Source organism: Rana temporaria, chromosome 11, assembly GCF_905171775.1.
Source record: "Rana temporaria chromosome 11, aRanTem1.1, whole genome shotgun sequence".
Lineage (NCBI taxonomy): Eukaryota > Metazoa > Chordata > Amphibia > Anura > Ranidae > Rana > Rana temporaria.
The window spans coordinates 43,258,531-43,285,107 of NC_053499.1; the positions used below are offsets into that span (position 1 = coordinate 43,258,531).

Genomic DNA, 26,577 nt, shown 5'->3' on the forward strand with positions numbered 1-26,577 from the left:
GGACAAATGTTTCTTAGCATGTTAAGAAACATGTCCGCTGGAAGCCTGTCCGCCGGACATGTCCGATGGTCATTACGACTCATCGGACAAGTCCGCTGGCCCGAGAACCCGCGCATGAAGTCGAAGTGATTCGACGCATGCGTGGAAGCATTGAACTTCCGGGTTCGCGCACGTCGCCGCGTCATCGTCGCCGTCACATCGCCGCGTATTCTGTCCGCGGGGGTTTTGGTTTGATGGTGTGTACAACCATCAGACCAAAATCTGCTAGCAGACATGTCCGATGAAAACGGTCCGTGGACCGTTTTCATCGGACAGGTCCGCTCGTCTGTACGAGGCCTCAGTGTCCTTATAATAAAAGTCAGCAGCTACAGTATTTAGACTTTTATTGTTCATTGCAACTACTTAGTGTATCCATGAGGAATATTCCTTGTTTTACCCCCTTAATGACCAGGCCATTTTTTGCGATACTGCACTGCGTTATTTTAACTGACAATTGCGTGGTTGTGTGACGTTGTACCCAAATAAAATTGATGTCCTTTTTTCCCCCACAAATAGAGCTTTCCTTTGGTGGTATTTTATCACCTCTGCGGTTTTTATTTTTTTGCGCTATAAACAAAAAAAGACACACAATTGTGAAAAAGAAACAATATTTTTTACTTTCTGCTATAACACATATCCCCCCCCCCCCAAAAAAAAAAAAATCATCAATGTAGGCCAATGTATTCTTCTACATTTTTGGGGGGAAAAAATCCAAATAAGCGCAAAAGTTATAGCGTCTACAAACTACGGGATACATTTATGGACTTTTTTTTTTTTTACTAGTAAAGGTGGTGCTCATTGATTTTTTATTGGGATTGCGGCGGACAAATCTGACCCTAAGTGACACTTTTTGAGGACCAGTGACACCAATACAGTGACCATTGCGAAAAAGAAATGCACTGATTACTATATATATGACACTGGCAGGAAAGGGCATAACAGGGGTAATCAAATGGTTAAATGTGTTCCCTGTTGGTGCTTTCTTACTGTGTGGGGGAAGTGCTGACAGGAACACCACAGAGATCACTGTTCCTAATCACTAGGAACAGCAGATCTCCATGTTGTCCCCTGTCAGAACAGGGATCTGCCTTGTTTACATGTGAAGCGATCGTAGTTGGCTGGTGGGCAACGGCTCCGCCGGGCATGTGCATCGGCTGCTCCTCCGTGCAGCGGGCGCCCACACTATCTATTGCATGAAACGACGTACAGGTACATCGCTTCACGCAATAGAGATCCCCTGCCGCAGTGTAAATGTGGTGGCCGGTCTTTAAGTGGTTAAGACAAATTGGGCTAAAAAAAATAACATGTTTATTTACCTGCTCTATGCAATGATTTTGTGCAGAGCAGACCCGGTCTACTACTTCTTCTGGGGTCCCCCGCTGACACTCCTCGCTCCTCCCCTCTGCCGAGTGTCCTAAAGGAAGCTGTTTGCTATGAACGGCACTCTTGCGAACTCAGTCCTGAGCCATGTTGTGTCCATTGACACACAGAGCGCTTCCCCACCCCCCAATCTCTGCTTACAGGCTGTGATTGACATCAGCGATGGTGTGTGTGTGTATAATTGTTCTTTGTTTCCGTACTAGGGCCAAAAGGCAATATAACATTTTTTTTGGGTTATTTTTTTTCTTACCTAAATCACTCTATCACGAATACTGAAACCTACACTCGCTAAACTAGGTCAAGCTTTAATCTAGTACAGCCGTGGCAAAAAGTTTTGAGAATGACACAAATCTTAGTTTTCACAAAGTCTGCTGCTTTAGTATTTTTAGATCTTTTTTTCAATTGGTTCTATGGTACTGTATACTGAAGTATAATTACAAGCATGTTGTAAGTGTCAAAGGCTTTTATTGCCAATTACCGTATTTATCGGCGTATAACGCGCACCGGCGTATAACGCGCACCCCGATTTTAGGAGGGAAGTTTCAGGAAAAAAAACATTTTAAATAAAGAACTTTGAACTTTCAAACCCCTATCATTGCAGCCTCGCCAGTGTCAGATCCCTGCTCTCTCCGAGGTAAGAGGAAAAACGAGTGCCGCTGAATTAGACCACAAGTGATATATAACCCCCCTCACTGCTCCGGAAACACTGACCTTGGAAACATTGCCATCATTGCAGCCTCGCCAGTGTCAGATCCCTGCTGTCTCCGAGGGAAGAGGAGGAACGAGTGCCGCTGAACCACAGAGCCGCGATCTTCTGTGTACCGGGCGCTCCGTGCCGCTGAATTACAGAGCCGCGACCCCCTGTGTACTGGGCGCTCCGTCACCCACAGCCACGCCTCCCGGCCCGCTCATATCATAGACAGTTGCCCAATGCGGGACCAGAAGGAGTGGCTGTGAGTGACGGAGCGCCCGGCACACAGCAGATCACGGCTCTGTAATACAGCGACACTCTTCCCTCGGAGACAGCAGGGATCGGCGTATAACATGCACCCCTGATTTTCAGGGGAAAAAAGTGCGCGTTATACGCCGATAAATACGGTACATTAAGTTTATGCAAAGAGTCAATACAGCGTTGACCCTTCTTTTTCAAGAACTCTGCAATTCTCTCTGGCATTCTGTCAATCTACTTCTGGGCCACATCCTGACTGATGACAGACAATTCTTGCATAATCAGTAATTGGAGTTTGTCAAAATTTGTGTTTTTTTTTTTGTTCTCCCGCCACTTGAGGATTGACCACAAGTTCTCAATGGGATTAAGGTCTGGGGAGTTTCCTGGCCATGGACCCAGAATTTACATTTTTTGTTCCCCAAGCCAGTTTGTTATCACTTTGCCCTATGGCAAGGTGCTCCATCATGCATTGTTCATCACCAAACTGTTCTTGGATGGTTGGGAGAAGTTGCTATTGGAGGATGTTTTTGTACCATTCTTTATTAATGGCTGTGTTCTTAGGCAAAATTGTGATCCCACTCCCTTGGCTGAGAAGTAACCCCACACATGAATGGTCTCAGGATGCTTTACTGTTGGCATGACACAGGACTGATGGTAGCGCTCACCTTTTCTTCTCCAGACAAGGTTTTTTCCGGATGCCCCAAACAATCAGAAAGGGGATTCATCAGAGAAAACTACTTTCCCCTAGTCCTCAGCAGTCCAATCCCTGTACCTTTTGCAGAATATCAGTCTGTCCCTGATATTTTTCCTGGAGAGAAGTGGCTTCTTTGCTGCCCTTCTTGACACCAGGCCATCCTCCAAAAGTCTTCTTCTCACTGTGTATGCAGATGCACTCACACCTGCCTTCTGCCATTCCTGAGCAAGCTCTGCGCGGATGGTCCCCTGATCCGGCAGCTGAATCGACTGTAGGAGACAGTCCTGGCACTTACTGGACTTTCTTGGGCGCCCTGAAGCCTTTTTCACAAATGCAATAGAATTTTTTTTATGGGATTAAGTTCATTTTCATGGCAAAGAGGGTCTTAGCAATTAAAGGAGTTGTAAAGGCAGAAGTTTTTTTATCTTAATGCATTCTATGCAAAAAAGGGGTTGTAAAGGTAAAAAATTGTTTTCCTAAATAGCTTCCTTTCCTTAGTGCAGTCCTCCTTCACTTACCTCATCCTTCCATTTTGCTTTTAAATGTCCTTATTTCTTCTGAGAAATCCTCACTTCCTGTTCTTCTGTCTGTAACTCCACACAGTAATGCAAGGCTTTCTCCCTGGTGTGGAGTGTCGTGCTCGACCCCTCCCCTGGAACACAGGAGAGTTAGGACGCCCACTAACTTTTAAAAAATCTGCATGCGAGAAGGCAGGGCTTCTCGCAGTCATGTGATTGGTCGTCACAGTGGTCAAATCATCAGAAGCTCCCAATGATCAGGGGCTGTCTGACAGCTTAGTCACTGTGCTAAGAGTCCGCTAAAGCCCTGTACACACGATCAGTTTGTCCGATGAAAACAGACCGATGGACTGTTTTCATCGAACGAACCGATCGTGTGTGGGCCCCATCGTTTTTTTTTTCCATCAGTGAAAAAAAATAGAACCTGTTTTAAATTTTTCCTATGGATAAAAAACCGATAGATAGAAAGAAACGATCGTCTGTGGGGAAGTCCATCGGTCAAAAATCCACGCATATTCAGAATCAAGTCGACGCATGCTTGGAAGCATTGCATTTTTTTTTCTTCAGCTCATCGTAGTGTTTTACGTCACCGCGTTTTGGCACGGTCGGATTTTTGACTGATGGTGTGTAGGCAAGACTGATGAAAGTCAGCTTCATCGGATATCCGACGAAAAAATCCATCGGACTAGATTCCATCAGATATCCGATCGTGTGTACAGGGCTTAAGAGCACACTCCTAACACAAAAAAGCCATTCCTCATGGATGCATATGTGCGGAGACTTGGTGAAAGGCTCGTTTAGCTGCTTCAAATGTCAGGTCAGGTTACTACATGTGGTTTATTTTGTGAAGAATGGCACGAGCAGCTTGAACATTTATTAAAGTACAAAGACCCATTTTACACACAGTGCGGTGACTGGCGTTTTTACACAACTGCCAGATTGCCTGCAAGGATGAACCGATGAAGGTAATGATTGGAGGAACATCAGGAGGTAAATCCCAACATCAAATGCATTACTAAGATCAATCGAAACATTTATGAATATTAAGGACACATCTCCAAGCTATTCTGCTATTAACCTGTGCATGGCAGTTGAAGGTGGCAGCATCTATATCTGCTTTATTGCTAACAAGTCTGCAGACTGTATCCTCCCTTTACTATTTGTCTGCAAAATGCTTTCCTGCTGCATTAATCACAAGCTGTTGAGCAATTGACTCGATTGGGATGAAGACTGTTATTGTGGATATGAAATGCTCCAAAGAGGCTAAAATCAACAGCATAAAAGCAAATTGCAGTGCAAAAGTCTCTTATACCCACACACTGCTCATTACTAACACGATCGGGAGTAAAGTCAAGTCACCCAGCTTTGTGTTTGCTTCAACATCCATGTAATCTGTCTCTTTTGATTGCTGCATGCTGCTTTATACTAGACCGTTATTATTGCTATGCTGTCATGATTTGTGTTATATACAGTCTAGTATAAATGTTTGTGTAGAAAAAGCATGGACATAACTACCTCTCTATGGATTGTGAATGTTAGAAGCAAGCAGTTAAAATGGTATATGGATTTCTAAGTACATCTGATTGATAAACGGATTGACTTGACTCACGATTCTGTGAAAGGATATTTTGGCTGTGCACTGGAATATTGAGATGTTCAAATAATGGAACTAAGCGTGCTATTTAAGATTGAATGAGTTATTTAGATTTACAGTGGCTGTGAGGTTTGGACACCTTAGGAATGTGAAGAAAGAAAACGTATGGGGTGGATCCGCGCAGCGGAATTCAAACACAAGACAGCAAATAAAAATGCTGGTGAAAAAAAGAGAGAGAACTGCTGCCCCTACTATTTACTACCACTAGGTGGAGTAAAAGGATGAAAAAAAAAAGAGAAGGGAGTGTAGGTATGGCGCTGTTCTGGTGGGAGGAAAGTCAGCCTGACGCTGACAATGCAACAACGTCAAAAATGACTGTAAACAAAAGTGGTGTTACCCCCAGTTGGATATAAGCTGTGAAAAACTGTTATTCAATGAGAGTTGTGAAGTGTGAGATGTAAATAACTTAATTTTTATTGGTCCCTCGGCCGGGTGTTTGCTGATGCAAACACCTGGCCGAGGAACCAATGTGCTTTGACAACGTTGGAATGTGCTTTGACAACGTTGTTAAGTTTTAAAGGTCTTTTGAACTGGCATTTGAACAATTTTGGATAGATTTTGGAACCTTGAAATGAGTTGGTGGAAGTTCAACCTAAAACGACATCTAGTGGCAGACACATTCTTAAAGCGGAGGTTCACCCAAAAACAAGTATATAAGTATATAACATTACATTCTGTATACCTCAAACATGTACAGTATGCTGTTTTTTTTTTGGGGGGGGTGTACATACGGTATTATCGCTATTTTTCACCTGGCTTCCGGGCACTAGCTCCCGCGGGAGTAGGCGTTCCTATGCAGATGCGCAATGTCCTCTGGGACTTTGCCAAAATGATTGACGTGCCTGACATCCACCGTCCCCCCCCCCCCCCCCCCCCCGTCGGATAAGGCGCTTCACGATTTTCTGAAACTAGCCGAACTGCGAGTCAGGTCTATACGGCGCTTGCTCACCAACTAGGAACCATGTAGAGCTGACTGCGCAGGCGCTGTATAGAGCCAATTTGCAGTTCGGCTAGTTACGGAAACTCGTGACGCGCCTTATCCGCCGGGGGGAAGTTTTTGTCAGGCACGTCAATCATTTGGGCGAAGTCCCAGAGGACATTGCACCACTGCATAGGAACGCCTACTCCCTCGGGAGCTAGTACCCGGAAGCCAGGTGAAAAATAGCGATAATACCGTATGTACACCCCCCAAAAAAAAAAAAAACACATACTGTACATGTTTGAGGTATACAGAATGTAATGTTATATACTTGTTTTTTGGGTGAACCTCCGCTTTAAGCCTCATTCCCCCAAATTCTGACAAGAAAAGTCCGATGTGAGCTTTTGGTCAGAAATTTTGTCCGTGTGTAGGCTCCATCGGACTTTTACTGTCAGAATTTCTGCCAACAAAAATTTGAGAGCTGGTTCTCAAATTTTCAGACGGAAAAAAATCCAACTGCAAATTCCGATGGTCTGTAGCAATTCCGAAGCACAAAACTCTGACGCATGCTCGGTAACAATTCGACGCATGCTCTAAAGCATTGAACTTAATTTTCTCGGCTCATCGTAGTGTTGTACGTCACCGTGTTCTTGACGGAGAGAACTTTTGTGTGACCGTGTGTATGCCAACGGAGCTTGTGTAAGTGGCATCATACACACGGTGGGACTTCCATTGGACTTTTCCGTGGATTTTGTTCCGAAGGGGGCGTTGGCCGTAAACTTGGTATGCATACACATAGTAGAACATTTTCAGCCAACATTCACCAAATCACGTGTTTTTTCAGCTCTTTACCGCCACCCTTTGGTCAACTTCTACTATTGTTGTCTGATGTTGAGCATGCGTGTTTGTACTTTGGATTTTAGTCCGATGGACTTGTGTACACACGATCGGATGATCCTCCATCGAACATTTGTTGACGGAAAGTTTGAGAGCATGCACAGGGAACATTTGTCCGTTGAAAAACCGACAAGATTTTTCCGATGGAGCATACAGACGGTCGGATTGTCCGATAAAACACGTCCATCGGACCGTTGTTGTCAAAGTCCAATCTTGTGTATGGGCCTTAAGACTAACCTATATATGCCTGTAAAGAAAAATCACTATACATGCCTTTTCTGAAGCCGATACGGTCCGGTCTTCAGCGGCAGATTCTGTGTGTAGGAGAGAAACGACAATGGCTGGGAAGTGACATCACCCATAAAGTTACTATAAGGCCCCGTACACACGAGAGGATCCATCCGCTGGAATTGATCCGCGGACCGGCTCCAGCGGATAGATCCTATGGTGTGTACAATCCAGCGGATCTGTTTCCGCGGATTTTTATCCCCTGGGATGGATTTCCAGCGGATAAAAATTTGAAGACATGCTTTCAAATCTATCCGCTTGAATCCATCCCAACGGATTGATCCGCTGGTCTGTACAGACTCACCGGATCAATCCGTCCGAATCAATCCCCCGCATGCGTCGTAATGATTCGACACATGCGTTAAATTCCTTATATGACAGCGTCGCGCACGTCGCCGCGTCATCATCGCGGCGATGGTGCGACACGTCATCGCGATGGGATTTCGGCGCGGATTTCAATCCGATGGTGAGTCCACTCCATCGGATCAAAATCCTCGAGAGGATTTATCCGCGGAAACGGTCCAGTGGACCGTATCCGCGGATAAATCCTCTCGTGTGTATGGGGCCTAAGGCTTCTGTTGTCAGCTGCCTTATAAGCCTCATACACACGGTAGGACTTTTTGCCAACAAACTTCAAAATGAGCACGTTTTCCAAAAAATCCGAACGTGTATACGATCCATCGGCCAAACTTTTTCGGTTTTCATCGGACAAAAGTTCGCTCTGCAAATGGACTAACTTTTCGGCAACAAAAGTCCAATGGTGCAAAGTCCGACCGTGTGTACAGAAATCCATCGGACTTTTGTCCAAAGTACAAACACGTATGCCCAGAACCAATGTTAGAATCAACCAACAATAGCAGAAGTTGACCAAAGGGTGGCGGTAAAGAGCAGAAAATCCACGTGATGTTGGGTAAGTTTTGGGAAAGTTTGCAGAAAAGTCCTGTCGTGTGTATGCTATGGGTGTGCCCCGCCGACTGCCTTTGGACAAAAATCCACGTAAAAGTTTGTTTGAAGTCCGATCGTGTGCATGAGGCTTGAGAATGTGGCTGCCAGTGGATTTAGAGATAGTTAGTTTTAAGCTGAACTTCTACTTTAAGCTCCCTTTTTGGCTGTTCTTGGAAACTGTCTTTTTGTTCATGGGTTTTTCCATGCTAATTTTTTATATGAAGAATGCCAGTCACCCCTTGGACACGTGGAAAACAATTGTTATCTATGTTCCCCATTTGCAATGAAATGGCAGCCTGGTGAGGCCATGCAGTAAGCTGCAATAAAATGTAGAAATGCTGCATTTTATGGCAGCGCGCAGGAAGGCACTGCATTTCACCACACAGCAGCATAAATGCCCCACACTGCTGTGTGGTGATATGCAGGGCTGGACTGGGACAAAAATATGGCCCTGTACTTCATTCAGACCGACCCACTTAAATTTTGAGTGTCCCCATCTGCAGCCCCCTTACACCAGAGTGTCCCATCAGCAGCCCCCCTTACATCAGTGTCCCATCAGCAGCCCCTTAGATCGAGAGTGTCCCATCAGCAGCCCCTTAGATCGAGAGTGTCCCATCAGCAGCCCCTTAGATCGAGAGTGTCCCATCAGCAGCCTCTTAGATCGAGAGTGTCCCATCAGCAGCCCCCTTACATCAGAGTGTCCCATCAGCAGCCCCCTTACATCAGAGTGTCCCATCAGCAGCCCCCTTACATCAGAGTGTCCCATCAGCAGCCCCCTTACATCAGAGTGTCCCATCAGCAGCCCCCTTACATCAGAGTGTCCCATCAGCAGCCCCCCTACATCAGAGTATCCCATCAGCAGCCCCCTTACATCAGAGTATCCCATCAGCAGCCCCCTTACATCAGAGTGTCCCATCAGCAGCCCCCTTACATCAGAGTGTCCCATCAGTAGCCCCCTTACATCAGAGTGTCCCATCAGCAGCCCCCTTACATCAGAGTATCCCATCAGCGGCCCCCTTACATCAGAGTGTCCCATCAGCGGCCCCCTTACATCAGAGTGTCCCATCAGCAGCCCCTTAGATTGAGAGTGTCCCATCAGCAGCCCCTTGGATTGAGAGTGTCCCATCAGCAGCCCCTTGGATTGAGAGTGTCCCATCAGCAGCCCCTTGGATTGAGAGTGTCCCATCAGCAGCCCCTTAGATTGGGAGTGTCCCATCAGCAGCCCCTTAGATTGGGAGTGTCCCATCAGCAGCCCCTTAGATCGAGAGTGTCCCATCAGCAGCCCCTTAGATCGAGAGTGTCCCATCAGCAGCCCCTTAGATCGAGAGTGTCCCATCAGCAGCCCCTTAGATCGAGAGTGTCCCATCAGCAGCCCCTTAGATCGAGAGTGTCCCATCAGCAGCCCCCTTAGATTGAGAGTGTCCCATCAGCAGGCCCCTTAGATTGAGAGTGTCCCATCAGCAGCCCCTTGGATTGAGAGTGTCCCATCAGCAGCCCCTTAGATCGAGAGTGTCCCATCAGCAGCCCCTTAGATCGAGAGTGTCCCATCAGCAGCCCCCTTACATCAGAGTGTCCCATCAGCAGCCCCCTTACATCAGAGTGTCCCATCAGCAGCCCCCTTACATCAGAGTGTCCCATCAGCAGGCCCCTTAGATTGAGAGTGTCCCATCAGCAGCCCCTTAGATTGAGAGTGTCCCATCAGCAGCCCCTTGGATTGAGAGTGTCCCATCAGCAGCCCCTTAGATCGAGAGTGTCCCATCAGCAGCCCCTTAGATCGAGAGTGTCCCATCAGCAGCCCCTTAGATCGAGAGTGTCCCATCAGCAGCCCCTTAGATCGAGAGTGTCCCATCAGCAGCCCCCTTACATCAGAGTGTCCCATCAGCAGCCCCCTTACATCAGAGTGTCCCATCAGCAGCCCCCTTACATCAGAGTGTCCCATCAGCAGCCCCTTAGATTGGGAGTGTCCCATCAGCAGCCCCTTGGATTGAGAGTGTCCCATCAGCAGCCCCCTTACATCAGAGTGTCCCATCAGCAGCCCCCTTACATCAGAGTGTCCCATCAGCAGCCCCTTAGATTGGGAGTGTCCCATCAGCAGCCCCTTAGATCGAGAGTGTCCCATCAGCAGCCCCCTTACATCAGAGTGTCCCATCAGCAGCCCCCTTACATCAGAGTGTCCCATCAGCAGCCCCCTTACATCAGAGTGTCCCATCAGCAGCCCCCTTACATCAGAGTGTCCCATCAGCAGCCCCTTAGATTGGGAGTGTCCCATCAGCAGCCCCTTGGATTGAGAGTGTCCCATCAGCAGCCCCTTGGATTGAGAGTGTCCCATCAGCAGCCCCTTAAAATTGGGAGTGTCCCATCAGCAGCCCCTTAGATTGGGAGTGTCCCATCAGCAGCCCCTTAGATTGGGAGTGTCCCATCAGCAGCCCCTTAGATCGAGAGTGTCCCCCCCCCCCCCTCCTCCCTCTCCCACCTATACTTACAGTTCTGAAGGCAGCTTCTCTTCTTCCTCTCTCCAGTCATGTGATAAGTGAAAAGTGATAAGCGGAGAGAGGCTGTCTATCTCCCTCTGCAGGATGGAGGAAGCAGAAAGACTAATCCTCTCTCCAGAAAGCGACGACATCTGCTCCTTCTGACAGGAGTGAAATTGCGATCACTCACTGTCAGAGAGGAGCTGCTCCAGGACTGCACCTGACCGGCCCACTGAGCCATCGGCCCACTGGGAAACTCCTGGTAGTTCCGATGGCCAGTACATGCCTGGTGATATGAAGAAAGTGTCACATTATGCACTTCAAATGAAATTGACAAAAGAAAAAAAGGAACTGTGTGAGGTGATGAAATGTACATTACACCGCTCCTTCACCATAGCTCACTGCAGCTAAAACTAAAAGATGCCCTCACACTAATCCACTCAGGATTTTGTTCAGACAGTTTGAACAGGCCCTAAAACATAACATAAAGCACACTGGCATTGTAAAACATGTTAACTGTTAGTATGGAAGGTACATTTAAAGGAATAGCTCTCAAGCATTGGTAAAAAGAAACCACATATGGTACAGCAGATCAATCACAGCTTGAGTGTGTTGTTCAGCACCACGTCTAATGATGTCTAGTAAGGCTGGCAAGTTTCCAGAGTCCCTCCTTCTTCATCAGGCTGTGATGAAAGGGGCATGACCCTGGAAATGCGTCAGCCTTGCAATGTTCTCATGCAGCGATAGAGCTGCTGCACCATATGTGAATTTTCCATGTTTTTATCTACCAATGTTAGCAAGAAGTTCTTGCTTCCCAAATAAACTATTAATATGCTTTACAATCGAGTGGATAAAAATCTATGGGATTTTTTTTTATTTAAATCCGTTCTTTTATTTTATTTTATTTGATTGTTATTTTTTCTTCGTCAAATTTATTTTAATAAATTGCTTTTAGAGTAAAAATCTATCTTAAGATAGTTTTCTATTTAAGATACATTCGTTTATTCAGCATGAAATGGAGCTTAGTTATGCAGCATGAGGCTGTGTATTCTACACAAATTTCACATTTTTGGTAAACTCATTCAATGCATCAAAGTTCTGCAAGCTAAGATAACATGCACTAGCAATGTTATTGTTTTAATTAAATAAGAATTTGAGTAGTTCCCCAACTATGTGTGATTAACTTAAAATCGGTTCTGATATCGATGTTTTACTAACCTGACAGCTTATTATTCTAAATAGGAAACCTTTAACTTTTTTTGCAAATATTAAAAATTCTAACTACCAGCAAGAATGAGTCCTGTAATTTCAGATCCGTCATGGCAGTGCCTGTTAGCGGGCATCCACTCACCTGCTGCCGCCACGTCCCTCACCTTCTTGTGTCACTGCGGTATCGCCAGCTGTCCCATTAAAGTGAATAGGACTGTCGGTGAGTCAACAGCGGGTCAGAGGAGAAGCCGCGGCAGGACAGAGATGACAGTTGCTCTTTAAAAATGATTTAAATCAAGCCTTTTTACTAGTAATTTAAATCAAACTAACCCTGTTCACAATGTGCTTGTGCTTTCAACGTCCATCAGACTTCCCTATCTTCAGCAATTGCAACTGGACTTGGAGATTAAGAACACATTATTATGATTAAACTGTGAGGCTAAACTTGTGGAACCACTGTCACTTGGTCGGTGGTAATAGCACTTGGAAAAGATTGTTTGTTTTAATTTTTGTATTGATTTTTTTGTTTTCTTGGTTTTTACAGTGAAGAACCAAGCTCGCTGGGTCCAGCAACTGATCAATGATCTTGAGTTCCTGTATTTAAAGACCCATGATGCACAGTTCAATCTTATCTTGGTGGATTACGAGAGTGATGATATGGATGTAGAGCAGGCTTTACGCCGTGCTAAATTGCCAAGGTATCCGTTTTCTATAGTTCATGTTTGACAAGTGTTGGCATATCAGAAGTACATGCAGTATTAAAGTTTTATTTGGCAGGATATCACATTTCTGACCTGATGGACAGTAATAGGACTTGGCAAGTAAATACCAAGCTGTGCTCCTCCATACCTCCATCTCCTTATCTTAATAGCTACACTAATAATATGGCATTTACAGGCGTGGATTTCTAGTTTATATGGCTGATATGCAGTACTGTGAAAAAGTATTTGCCCCCTTCCTGATTTTTTGCATATTTGTCACACTTAGATGATTCAGATCATCAAACAGGGGGTTAATATTACACGAAGATAACCAAAATACAAAATTCAGTTTTTATTAAGGGAAAAAAGCTGTCCAAACCTGCCTGAGCCTATGTAAAAAAAGTAATTACACACACAGGCTACAGGCATCATTCCGATATTTCCGCTTTCAGCCGGCGATTCCCTACACCATAAGAACAATCATAGCGGCTGTTCCGTCGCTTGATCGTTCTTACAGATAGCTAAAGGGGACAACCCCCCCTGCCGCCACCCTCCGGTGCTTCTACCGACTCACCTGAGCGATCGGCGAGTCGGAGAACGGATCCGCCAGCCCCGGTTCTTGACCATAGAGATTTCCGGCAGACCAGATGGTTACCGGAGTCTCTATGATCGTCGGAGGCGCGATATGTTATGATGTCACTCCCGGCCTCTGCATTCATAAAAACGGCACCGCTTCGGCTAGGAAGCGTGATCGTTTTTTTTAATGTTTTTATTTTAGGCTTCCCAACCTAGAAGTGAGATGTGGGGTCTTATTGACCTCATATCTCACTGTAAAGAGGTCTGATCATGTCATATTCCTATTACAAGGGATGTTTACATCTCTTGTAATAGGAATAAAAGTGATAAAAAAATATATTTTATTTTTAAAACTGTCAAAATAAAAAAATGTAAGTAAAATTAGCAATAAAAAAAAATACATTTTAAAGTGCCCCTGTCCCCTGTGTGCTCGCACGCAGAAGTGAATGCATACGTAAGTCCCGCCCACATATGAAAACGGTGTTCAAACCACACATGTGAGGTGTCACCGTGAACGTTAGAGCGAGAACAATAATTCTAGCCCTGAACCTCCTCTGTAACTCAAACCATGTAACCAGTAAAAAAAATTAAAGCGTCGCCTATGGGGATTTTTAAGTACCAAAGTTTGGCGCCATTCCACGGGCGTGTGCAATTTTGAAGCGTGACATGTTAGGTATCTATTTACTCGGCGTAACTTCATCTTTCACATTATGCAAAAAAATTTAGCTAACTTTACTGCTTTTTTTTTTCTTTAAAGCATAAAACTGTTATTTTTTTTTTTTTAAACGCGTTTGAAAGAGTGCTGCGCAAATACCGTGTGAGATAAAAAGTTGCAATGACCGCCATTGTATTCTCTAGGGTCTCTGCTAAAAAAAACATATAAAATGTTTGGGGGTTCTGTGTAATTTTCTAGCAAAAAAATTATGATTTTTACATGTAGGAGCAAAGTGCCAGAATTGGCCTGGTTGTCAAGTGGTTAAACCTAATAACTGGTTGTGTCACCCTTGGCTGCAACAACTGCAAGCAAGCGGTTGTGATAACTGGCATTGAGTCTTTCACGTCGCTGTGGAGGAATTTTGGCTCACTCTCCTTTGTAGAATTGTTTAATTCAACCACATTGTAGGATTTTAGTCCATAAATTGCCTGTTTAAGGTCATGCCACAGCATCTCAATCGGATTTAAGTCCTTTGACTAGGCCACTCCAAAACCTTATTTTTTTTATACATTTTTTTGAGCCATTCAAAGGTGGACTTGCTGGTGTTTCAGATCATTGTCCTGCTACGTAACATAAGTGTGCTTGAGGTCACAAACTGATGGTTGGACATTCTCCTTCAGGATTTTCTGGTAGAGCGCAGAATTCATGGTAACATCAATGATGGCAAGTTCAGATCCTGAAACTGTAACGGGATGCACACCTTCCAAAAATTCAACTTTTCAGTACACAGAATATTTGCCCAAAAGTCTTGGGGATCATCGAGATGTTTCTTGGCAAATGTGATTCTGTGCTTTTGGTCAGCAATGGCTTTCAACTTGGAAATCTCCCATGGATGCCATTTTTGCCTAGTTTCTTTCTTATTGTTGAATCATAAGCACTGACCTTAACCACTTGCCAACCGCCTTCCGCATATATACTGCAGCAAGGCGGCTCGGCTGGTTAAACCGACGTACCTGTATGTGGGTCTGTGCATGTGGTATCGTCTGCGCGCTCCCGCGGGTTCGGTGACCCTATGTCCACCAGCCACCCGCAATCGCGGTACAAAGAGGCAGAATGGGGATCTACCTATGTAAACAAGGCGGATCCCATTCTGACAGGGGACAGATCTGCTGTTCCTAGTGATCAGGATCAGCGATCTCTGTGTTGTACCAGTAAGCCCATCCCCCACACAATTAGAACACACCCAGGGAACACTATTAACCCCTTGATCGCCCCTAGTGTCATTTATACATTGATTAGTGAATTTTTTAGCACTGATCACTGTAATGTCACTGGTCCCCAAAAAGTCACTTGGGGTCAGATTTGTCCACCACAATGTCGCAGTCCTGCTAAAAATCGCAGATCGCCACCATTACTAGTAAAAAATAATTAAAAGTCCCTAAATGTACATATTGGCCTAAACTGGTGAATACTTTTTTTATATATTTTTTGGGGATATGTAGTATAGCATAAAGTAAAAAAATGTTGTACTTTGTATCTACAGTAATATTGGCGGATTTAAAATGACCAGGGATGAAAACTAGGAAACCTATCTGAAGATTGCGAGCATAATTCGCTCTGGAAACATGCTTGTAATCCAAAGAACTTGTATATTAAAGCGAATTACCCCAAAAGAAATAATGGAAACTCAGATGATTTGTTCTGCAACCATTTATTCACAAGTCCTTTTCTGGCATGCACGAGTCACGCTGCGCTTTGTGAATAGTCTCCAGAAAAATAAAGATTGAATGTGCCAAATGTGATAGAGGAGGTGGGGAGGAAGACATAAAGCAGAACTTCCCCTTTCTAGAGTGAAGGTCTGCTTTAAGCATAGCAAAAGCCGATATAGTTAATATCATGCATGTACTGTAAATGGGAAGAAATGCCTAGATGAGACTTGGCAGAGGAAAAAAACTCACGCCTACTTGTAAGAATGATTCCATTTTCTTCCTTCCTGTGAAAGCCCATTGATTTCTCTGGTTACCTAGAACAGCTGTCAGATGGTATCAACTCCACTTCTATTGTATATCACCTGTCCCAAGAAGTGGGAGTACATGTGCATTGAAAGGAGGAGATTAGGTTCTCCATATTTTGTACAGACTGCAAGCTGGGTGCAAAGTGACCAGGACTGTGCATGTATACTACACAAACCGTGAGCATAGATATTTGTTTTGTTAAAAAGCTGTCTTTTTTTCCAAGCCATGCACTGAAAACCTTAGGGCCAGATTAACAGCCAAGCGGCGCAGCGTAACGTAACCGATTTAGGTTACACCGCCGCAAATTTTCTGGCTAAGTGCCCGATCCACAAAGCACTTACCTGGAAATTTGCGGCGGTGTATCCTAAATCCGTCCGGCGCAAGGCGGGCCAATTCAAATGGGGCGAGTCCCATTTAAATTAGGCGCGCTCCCACGTACTGCGCATGCTCCCGTCGCAAATTTCCCGACATGCTTTGCGCGAAGTTACGGCGCGCCAACGTTTTGTGAATCGCGCCGTGAAAAATAAAAATGTAAAAAAAAAATTGAAAGCGACGCGGGAAAGACGGGTATACTTTTGCATGGTGTACTAAGTTTACACTTTGTAAAAGGTGCCCTATCTTTGCAACGGCAAACTAACACTTGCGGCGACGTAACGACAGGAAAGCATTTCGTGGATCGCCGTAACTGCTAATTTGCATACCCGACGCTGGTTTACGACGCGAAATCCCCCCAGCGGCGGCCGCGGTACTGCATCCTAAGATCCGACAGTGTAAAACTATTACACCTGTCGGATCTTAGGGATATCTATGCGACTGATTCTATGAATCAGTCGCATAGATAGAAACAGGGATACGACGGCGTATCAGCAGATACGCCGTCGTATCCCTTTTGTGAATCTCGCCCTTAGTTTTTATCTCCTTGCATAGTACAATAGGTACTACATAAAGAGCTATCCTATAGAGGTGACTGGTTTTTAAGTTTTTAAATATTAAAGTATCTTTTTATGCACTGCATAAAGTAAGCCATTGATTATCTGCAGATGTCTATATCAAAATGCAGATTTGAAGCCCTTGTATTTTAGAAGTCACAATGCCACCTATATTAATGCCATCAATTTCCTTCTCAGCTATCAGTATATGAAGAGAAGTGGAAACTTTGAGCGGGCAGCAGGACTACAGGCTGGAGTTGACACTATACAGGTTTGTGGCATGTCAAGGGAATATAAATGAATCCTAAGTATATTACTGCCCTACTATAAATGAGTGTGTTTTTTCCAGGACAATCATAGCATTGTGTTCCTGTGTGACCTGCACATACATTTCCCTCTGTCAGTACTGGACAGTGTTAGACAGCATTGCGTGGAGGGGCGTCTGGCCTTTGCTCCAATCGTTATGAGGCTGAGCTGCGGTAGCTCCCCAATGAATCCCAGAGGTGAGAGCATATTCCTGCTTAAATGACTTTAAATCAGTGTGTTTTCCAGCCACCTTTGTCTGATGGCAATGCTTCCTTCTTTGGAAAGTAGAAGTGCTTTTTTCTACATTAGCATAAAGAAAGCCTTTAACCTGCCTGGCGGTGTTCCCGAGTCTGACTCGGGGTTAGATTTTCCTGCTGCGAGCGGTAACCCCGAGTCAGACTCGGGCTCGCCTCGCTAGATCCACAGGCAAAGTTACTTACCTTTTCCTGGATCCAGCAATGCCACCCCGCTGTGTGAGCGAGCGGGACCTCGCTCGATTCACACAGTGCCTCCGTGTGACGCCGATCTCCGTTCCCTGCGACGTTACGACGCACGGGGACGGAGAACGGCGCCAAATTCAAAAAAGTAAACAAACACTATACATACAGTATACTGTAATCTTATAGATTACAGTACTGTATGTAAAAAAAACACACCCCCCTTGTCCCTAGTGGTCTGTCCTGTGTCATGCATGTCATTTTATATAATAAAAACGTTTCTTTCTCCCTGCAAACTGTAGATTGTCCATAGCAACCAAAAGTGTCCCTTTATGTCAAAAATGGTTTTAGATCAGCTAAAAAACAGCGATAATAAATTATAATCACTTGCAGAATTGTGCGATAGCGATTTGTGGGGAAATTCGTCATAAAAAAAAAAAATAATGACAGCAACAATTCTGCAACTGAGAAAATTTCAGTGATTTTGATTTGATTACATTATTGAATAATTTTTATTATAATTATATTATTATTTGTTATAATTATTTATAATTATTTATTATATTATAATTTATAATTTTGTTTTTAAAAAAATGTCATACCCGGGATGCCTATTAGAATCTTGTTTGGTCAGATTTAAGTGAGTTATTTCTAAAAATTACAGACCTACAATATAAAACGCCAAATTTCCTTGCAAATAATGGTACCGCTTTCAGCATGTTTTTTCTGACAGAATCATACCGCCAGGGAGGTTAATAGGCAACACACAGAGGCAGCTTTTGCTGACCCCTGAAAATGCTAGTTACCTGAATTCCTCTGGCTTTACTCTTTAACTGAACTGGATCAAGCATGCTATCAGTAGATTTGGATCACCTGATATTCATAGTCTGATCTTGGTAGGAGAAAGGGACGATAAAGGTTAGAAAGACTTGTCTGATTGTTTTGTGGAACATAAGGTAAAGCTGAGCCAGTCTGCAAAGATCTGCTTCTTCTACTGCATGGCCCAAGTAATCCCGCAAAGTCCTATACTTGACTGCTTTTACTTCTTGCTAGCGGTGTCAGGCCTGTAGGGGTTGGCCGGGGCTGCTAAGGCACTACTGCCAGCCCTCCTGTACTGGGCCCAGGCCCAATCAGTTTAAAAGGGGGGCCCGGGCACCTGTTGACCAGGAGAGCCAGCTGTACTGCCTTATTGTTGACACTTGTGAATCCAGTGCAGTTGAAGCTGCAGAGAAAGGGACTGATGGATCTGTCCTCGGTCCCTTTCTCTCTCTCAAATGTGAGACATCAGGGGTCTGTTTAAACCAGCGGTCTCCAAACTTTCTAAACTTGCTGTCCTTCAGTATTTAGGGGGGCCAGACTGTGGCCTGTGGAAGTAGAAAATACCCCATCATTTGGAATACTTCCCACATAATGCATACACAAGTAACCAAAAAAATAACCAAGCATTGCTGACATATAAGCCAGCCTAGGCAGCAAAAAAGGAGCAGGCTGGTACTACAATGACTATTGAGCCCTTAGTTTGGAATTAAGGCCAAAAGGCCCCCTCCAATGAAGGGCATGCTAGAAGGCTAAAAGTGACAACAGAAATGTGCAAATAGAGAACTCTATATTGTGTACAGATTGCTTGTACCAACAAATTAAGGTATGAGCGAATAATACCTACAAGGGAAGGAAGTGCCATAAAGCCTTGCATCATATTATACCCTAACAGTGTACATGTCAGATGCTGAAAAGTAGCATAAAAACAAAATAAAAGTACAATGTCCTAGAAACCTCAGAAGGAAATTAGTTCAAGAATTATTTTCATGAAAATAATTGGACGTATACCTGAACTTTCTCTGTGACCGTGATCGCCCAAAATGGTATATTCTGCTGCAGCAAAAAAAAAAAAAGAAAGGGCTTCTTAGAACGCAATGTGAGTGAGGGATCTGCTAACTCTATCAGGGCTACATCTAGACTGGACAGAGCGTGGTCAGGGTCTGTGGTGTAATTCTGCCACACCAACCAAATACTATTGAAGCGCGAGATCCATGATCTCGTTCACCTTCCTAATCCACTCCTCAAGACTAGGAACTGGAGTCTGAAACCAATAAATGTGCAGTAGTTATCTAACCGCATTAGGTAGATGTGGTAGGGCACTGCACTTGTATTGGCTAAGCGAGAGGGAGGGTACATGGAGTAGGACGTGGACCAGGGATGACAAAGGGATGTCCAAATCGAGTATTACATGTATCTGGGCTTTATCAACCCAGAAGGGTCCAATCATGGGGCATTCCCACCACAAGTGTAAAAGCGTACTTCACCGACCACAACTGCGCCAACAAAAATCAGAGGTGGAAGGGTGTCAGTATCTTATAATTAGTTTCTTAAATTTTGCAGTCTATGGAACTAGAGTAGGTCCACTGATATAGGTGATATAGTTCCTCTGCGAAGAGCTCTAACCCTAGGTCACATTCCCACTCCCGGATATAAGTAGGTTTCACAGCGGTGGAAGCAAAGCTCAACAGTTTATATAGTTCTGAATCCATATGGGGTATAGGCTCCTTAGCTATAAAAAGACTCTCAAATGGGGAAGGAGTAGACACAGCCCTGATTGTTCGGCCATGGGTAGTAAAAAAGTTGTAAAGTTGCTTGTATTGCCAGAAGTCCATGGGGAAACTACCATGGCGCTCCCTAGGGGCCTCAAGTGGAAGCAGCTTACCATTCTCCAGGAATTTGCCACAGCTAGAGGTTCCGTCCATAGTCCACGATCTGGAGCTGGCTTGTAAATTTCCATCACATTAACTAGACAGGCTTTTTAGATTTCCTTTTTCAACCTGTACTTGGAGAATAATGTCCAATGTGTAATTAGATTGTTGTGCAACAGGTCCACTTTTTGCTTCTGACTTTATAATTTACAGTAGAATTCCATGCAAAATACTCCCTCAGCTTTTCTAACACCTATTCTAACTAACCTATGTAGGAAAGATCAGTGGGCCAGGATTCACAGAGTAAATACGCCGGAGTATCTACTGATACTCCGGCGTTTTTTCAAATTTGCCGCGTTGTATCTTTATTTGTAATTCACAAAAAAGATACGACAGCTTTTGGCTAAGATCCGACAGGCGTGCGGCTTCGTATGCCTTCGGATCCTAGGTGTAATTTTTTGGCGGCCGCTGGGTGGAGTTTGCGTCGTTTTCCAGCGTTGGGTATGCAAATTAGCTGATTGCGGCGATCCGTCACAAACTTAGGCCTGCTTTTTCATGGCTTATCTTTAGAACAGCCATGTTAAAGTATGGCCGTCGTTCCCGCGTCGAATTTCAATTTTTTTTTTGCGTAAGACCTCCGGGAATCCAAAACGACGTAACGCACGTCGCCGTTCAAACAATACATCGGGCGCCGTAATTTCGCACAAAGCACGTTGGCAAATTTCCTAACGGAGCATGTGCAGAATGTTCGGCGCGGGAACGCGCCTAATTTAAATGGTACACGCCCCATTTGAATTAGGCTGGCTTGCACCGGACGGCTTTACGTTACACCGCCGTAAGTTTACACGCAAGTGCTTGGTGAATCAGGCACTTGCGCTAAAAACTTGCGGCGGTGTAACGTAAAGGGGATGCGTTACACCGCCGCAGATAACTGTGAATCTGGCCCAGTATACTTACAATTTTCAGGTGGCTCCGTCCGGTCATGCGATCCGGCTCTCCTGCAGCCGGCACTGGCTGAAACGGGAGATCATGTGACCAGACAAGAGCTGCCTGAATAATAGTGTCATTTTTTACAGATCTTTCCTGCACAGGTTAGTCAAAATGGGTGTTATGAGGTGTAGGGGATAGATTTAACAGTAGTTAGATTTTGTATTAAATTCTACTTTAATTGTGAAGCATAATGCAGAAAAAGCGGTAATGTTTTTTTATTGTAATTTCCTGAACTCCGCACAAAGAGTTGATTTAGTGCCCCTTTAATGGAATAGTCTTTGGAATACCCTGTGTGGAGCAAAGAATTTATTAATCTCCAAAGCATTTAAGAATAGGTCAGTGCAGTATACATGAGAAATTTATTATCGTGCGAATATGATTCCTAAACTCTATATGGTAAAAGGCTGGTTATAAAATTCCGACTGTTCATCACCCTCCTTCCTCACTGTAATTTTTGTGCAGCATTTGATCTTTAATTGTATATCACATTGACATTCTTCATGTACTCATGCCGTTTTTTTATGACTGCAGGCTATTGGGAAGTTAATGGCTTTGGCCTTTTTGGGATTTACAAGTCGGATTTTGATCGTATCGGAGGTATGAATACAGAAGAGTTCAAAGACCGATGGGGAGGAGAAGACTGGGAACTTCTGGACAGGTGCGATGCAGTTTTATAGGACAGTCTCACTTTTTTGCTACATCTGTCTTAAAGCATTTTGCTGCTTTTTTTTACTGGTTATAAAATGTGTGTGTGTGTGTGTGTTTTGGATATAGCTGCTTGTGACCCCATTGGTGAGATTTTCACTTATTTCCTGGCCATATAACCACATATAGGAAGTTTGAGAAAATCTCTCCAATCATTTCCCAATTTTTGATGACCCTTGCCGTCTGTTACTGACAGCAGTAAAAGTTGCCAGAGCCGTAAACCGCTACCTACCAAGGTTTTGACTGAAGTTTTTTTCCACCTCCTGGCTATGTCAAGCTCAACTGTAAGCAGTTAATTCTGCAAGTTTAGCTCCATTTTTATTTATATACTTGGATTATAAACTATATTATACAGTGAAGACTTAAGTATTTCCACTGCTAGGCTACGTTCTGGTGAAACTTAAGTCATCTGCTAATGCTTATTTTGGCTATACAATGTTCCAGGCAGTTAGTTGTTCCTGGAAAACTTTGTGTGACTTTTCAATATATTTTTTTTTTTTTACTGCAGACAGCTGAAAGAAACGGAAGTTTAACTTGTTACATTCTTGTATTAAAACTGAACTCCAAACAAATTAAAAAAAATATATATATATATATATATATATATATATATATATATATGTGTGTGGAGTACATTCTCCCACGTCGAAATTTTTTTGCGTAAGTCGTCCGTGAATAGGGATGGATGTAAGTCACGTCTAAGTTCAAAAAATGACGTTGTTGCAACGTCATTTCGCGCAAAGCACGGCGGGAAATTTCGAAACGGAGCATGCGCAGTTCAACCGGCGCGGGGACGCGCTTCATTTAAATTAATCACGCCCCCTACCCGCTGATTTGAATTCCGCCGCCAGAAATACACTAGGCCGCCATAACTTACGGCGCAAAATCTTCCTGGATTTGACATAAAGCCAGGTAAGATACAGCGGCGTAGCGTATCTCTGATACGCTGCGCCTATCCAATTATATGTGGATCTGGCCCAGAATGTGTACAGACCACCCCACAAATATAATTTCCTGCTTTTGTGATTGGTTCACCAATTTCCCCAGAAGTCTGCCTAAGATACATGCCAGATTTCAGGCATTCCCTGCAACAGAAATTAAATTTTTGGTGAGATACTCCCAATAGGAAATCATGTCTAAGACCCCTTTCACACTGGGGCGTTTTCAGGAGCTTTGACGTAAAAAGAAAAAGCCTGTAAAGCGCCTGAAAGAAGCCTCATCTGCAAACCAAATGTGAAAGCCTGAGTGCTTTCAGAGCTCTTTAACACTGCCAGCGTTTTTCAGGCGCTTTGGAGTTAAAAAAAGCTCCCTCAATGGGAAGGGGGCTTTAGGAGGGGTGTATTCAATGCTCCTAAAGCGCTGCAAAGAAGCTGCTTGCAGGACTTTTTTTGATGCCCTGCCAGGGCAGCACCTCAGTGTAAAAGCACTCAGGCTTTCACATTGGGATTGCAGATGCAGCTTCTTTGGGGCACTTTTTTTTTACCGCTAAAGTGCCTGAAAAACGCCCCAGTGTGAAAGGGGTCTAAAGGAATGCAGGCCCAGCAGCTTTCCTCATTAGTGCCCTGCAGCTCAGCTGACTGATAATTATGAAACCACTCCCATTAGACCCACTGAGCACAGGGGCACAGATGAACAAACAGTGATTTCTTCAGAATAACAAAAGGTAGGAATCTGCAACAAAGTTTGTTATAATCCTCCTAATGTACATAGATCACCCAGAGGGGAATGTTTTTTTTTTTCCTCAACAAATGTGGAGTTACACTTTAACGAAAATATTCCACCTTAAATAGAGGTAGAACAATATCCTCCAGCGTATAGATTGATCCTATAATGCGCTGTCAGTGTCATTCTCTCATGGTCACCTTGAATGAACTGATGATTAGCGCAACGGTGTTAAACTTTGGTGTTTGGATTTTTCTTTTTTTCCTAGTAATTTGGCAAAATGATTGGGAACTTTTGGGATGCATTGTTAACTTCTGTGTCTGGAAATTTTTTACAGGGTGCTACAGAATGGGCTTGAAGTTGAACGACTGCGTTTGAGAAACTTCTTCCACTACTATCACTCCAAGAGAGGCATGTGGAACACACAGAGCCAAGAAACCGCTGCCAAGGACTGACGTGGCGCCAAATGGCTCTGTGACCTTTAGTCCCTTTTTTGGGCCCCTCCCCAATTTGTGTTCGTCCAGAGGGGGGCTGGCTGTTATGTTTAATAACCATGGTGTCGCCAGGGCCTGGCTCTGCACTTTACTGCAGGCTGCTCTGGTTGAGCTGAGTAGGCTGTGATACTCTGCAGGAGATGACTAATAAGATAATTTATTCAAGTCTTTCTACTTGAATAGGGGAATTGGCTTTCCCCACAAGCTGAGTGCAAGTTGCCAGTACTTGTTTGTAGCGGATACGTTGCTATGTATTTTCAAACAGCAGAATGGATGGACAGGAGAAAAGGCCTTTTTTATCACAAAGACTTTTTCACGCCAGCACGTTTTTATGTTGTGTATTTAAGTGTTAACCGACCTTCTGGCCATTCTTTTAATTGAATGAATTCCTTAACACGGTGGAAAATATTTCAGGTAATACTAATGCAATGTGCATTATCACCTGCATTTCTGCTATGCGTTCTTCTTAATAATGACACATACAGTATAGAACTGCAGACAAACAGAAATAGAATTTTTAGAAGTACAGAAGAAGCGAGGACATTTGATTGTTGCAGTTATCACCAGTCAGTTTTTAGATGGAAACAGAAATGCAGTTTTTACATTAAGAGAATTATTTAACAATTAGAAAATCACAATTTCATTGTGTTTGGGGTAGTTGAGGTTCCTTTGTGGATCTTTTGTAGCCCCCCCCCCCCCCACAGTGCACATATACAAATGAAGATGTAACACATTTAAAAAATGTGGTGCCGAGTAATACATTTAGGTGCACACCTTGTAAACCACTTACTGATGCACTAATATCAGTGCAGGCCTGCTTAACCACTTCGTTACTGAGCCTGTTTTTCAGATTCAGTGTTTACGAGACTAAAACAGTTTTTTTTGCTAGAATATTACTTAAAACCCCCAAACATTATATATATTTTTTTTTCTAACACCCTAGAGAATAAAATGGCAGTCATTGCAATACTTTTTGTCACACCGTATTTGCGCAGCGGTCTTACAAGCGCACTTTTTTTGGAAAAAAATCACTTTTTAAATTAAAAAATAAGACAACAATAAATTTGGCCCAATTTTTTTATATATTGTGAAAGATAATGTTACGCCGAGTAAAATGATACCCAACATGTCACGCTTAAAAATTGCGCCCGCTCGTGGCATGGCGTCAAACTTTTACCCTTAAAAATCTTGATAGGCGACGTTTAAAAAATTCTACAGGTTGCATTTTTTGAGTTACAGAGGAGGTCTAGGGCTAGAATTATTGCTCTCGCTCTAACGATCGCGGCGATACCTCACTTGTGTGGTTTGAATACCGTTTTCATATGTCGGCGCTACTCGCGTATACGTTCGCTTCTACGCGCGAGCTCGTCGGGACGGGGCGCTTTAAAAAATATTTTTTTTGCTTTTCGCATTTATTTTTATTTATTTTAGAATTTTTAACACTGAAAAAAAAAAAATTATCACTTTTATTCCTATTACAAGGAATGTAAACATCCCTTGTAATAGAAAAAAGCATGACAGGTCCTCTTAAATATGAGATCTGGGGTCAAAAAGACCTCAGATCTCATATTTGGGCTTAAATGCAAAAAAAATTAAAAAAAAATTGGAAATGTCATTTTTTCAAATGACAAAAAAAAAAAATGTCTCTTTAAGAGGCTGGGCGGGACTGACGTTTTGACGTCACTTCCGCCCAGCAGAGCTATGGGGGATGGGCGAAGGAGATTTTTCCTTCAGTCTCGTCCCCGCTCAGCTGCCGGATGGTCGCGATCCCCTCCGCCGCTACCGACGGCTCCGGTAAGCGGCGGAGGGCGCGGGACAGCGGCGGGAGGGGGGGGGGCCCTCTCCCGCCACCGATAACGGCGATCTCGCGGCGAATCCGCCGCGGAGACCGCCGTTATCGTGTACAGGACCGTCGGCACTAAAGATGGATACCTCAGTTGTGGCAGCAGCTGCTGCCGTTACTGAGATATCCATCTTTAAACACAGGACGTATTTTGACTATGGGCTGGAAAGCAAGTAAGATAAGCATGTTTTTTTTGTTTTTGTTCAGTTTTTTTTAGATTCATACTTACCTAGGTAAGCATCGAACCGATGCTGCATCTGTCCCCCGCTGCCTCTGCACTGAGAACCGAGCCACCGAACACTGCCAATGGCTCGGTTCTCTCACCTCCCTGAACGGAGAGCTAGCGACTGTCAGTCAGTGTCTCTCCCGCTCTGCTTCTTCACGCTCATTGGAGCACTGAGCTGTGGAGCGTCAGGGAGCGGCCATCTCAGCAGTTCGCTGAGACTGCCATCAGTCCAGGTAGCTGGCAGGTCCAGATTTGACTTGACACGCTGCCTGGACTGATTCCAGTGACGTCAGCGGAGAGCGGACTTCAGACCACTCTCCGCTGAAAACAAATTGCACTCCTGTGATCCATAGGAGAAGCCTAGCCTAAAAAGCTCAGGTTGGACTTC

General features: G+C 44.1%; 1 protein-coding gene across 1 annotated transcript in view; it reads left to right on the plus strand.

The window, feature by feature from the left end:
* B4GALNT4 (beta-1,4-N-acetyl-galactosaminyltransferase 4) overlaps window positions 1-24,942 on the plus strand; it is a 141,155-nt gene extending 116,213 nt beyond the window's left edge. The window contains exons 17-21 of the mRNA XM_040328445.1: window positions 12,508-12,661; window positions 17,038-17,110; window positions 17,189-17,342; window positions 21,791-21,917; window positions 23,964-24,942. Coding sequence (XP_040184379.1) covers window positions 12,508-12,661; window positions 17,038-17,110; window positions 17,189-17,342; window positions 21,791-21,917; window positions 23,964-24,081 — 626 coding nt within the window. The 3' untranslated portion in view covers window positions 24,082-24,942. The remainder of the gene's footprint in view (window positions 1-12,507; window positions 12,662-17,037; window positions 17,111-17,188; window positions 17,343-21,790; window positions 21,918-23,963) is intronic.
* Window positions 24,943-26,577: the final 1,635 nt, after the last annotated feature.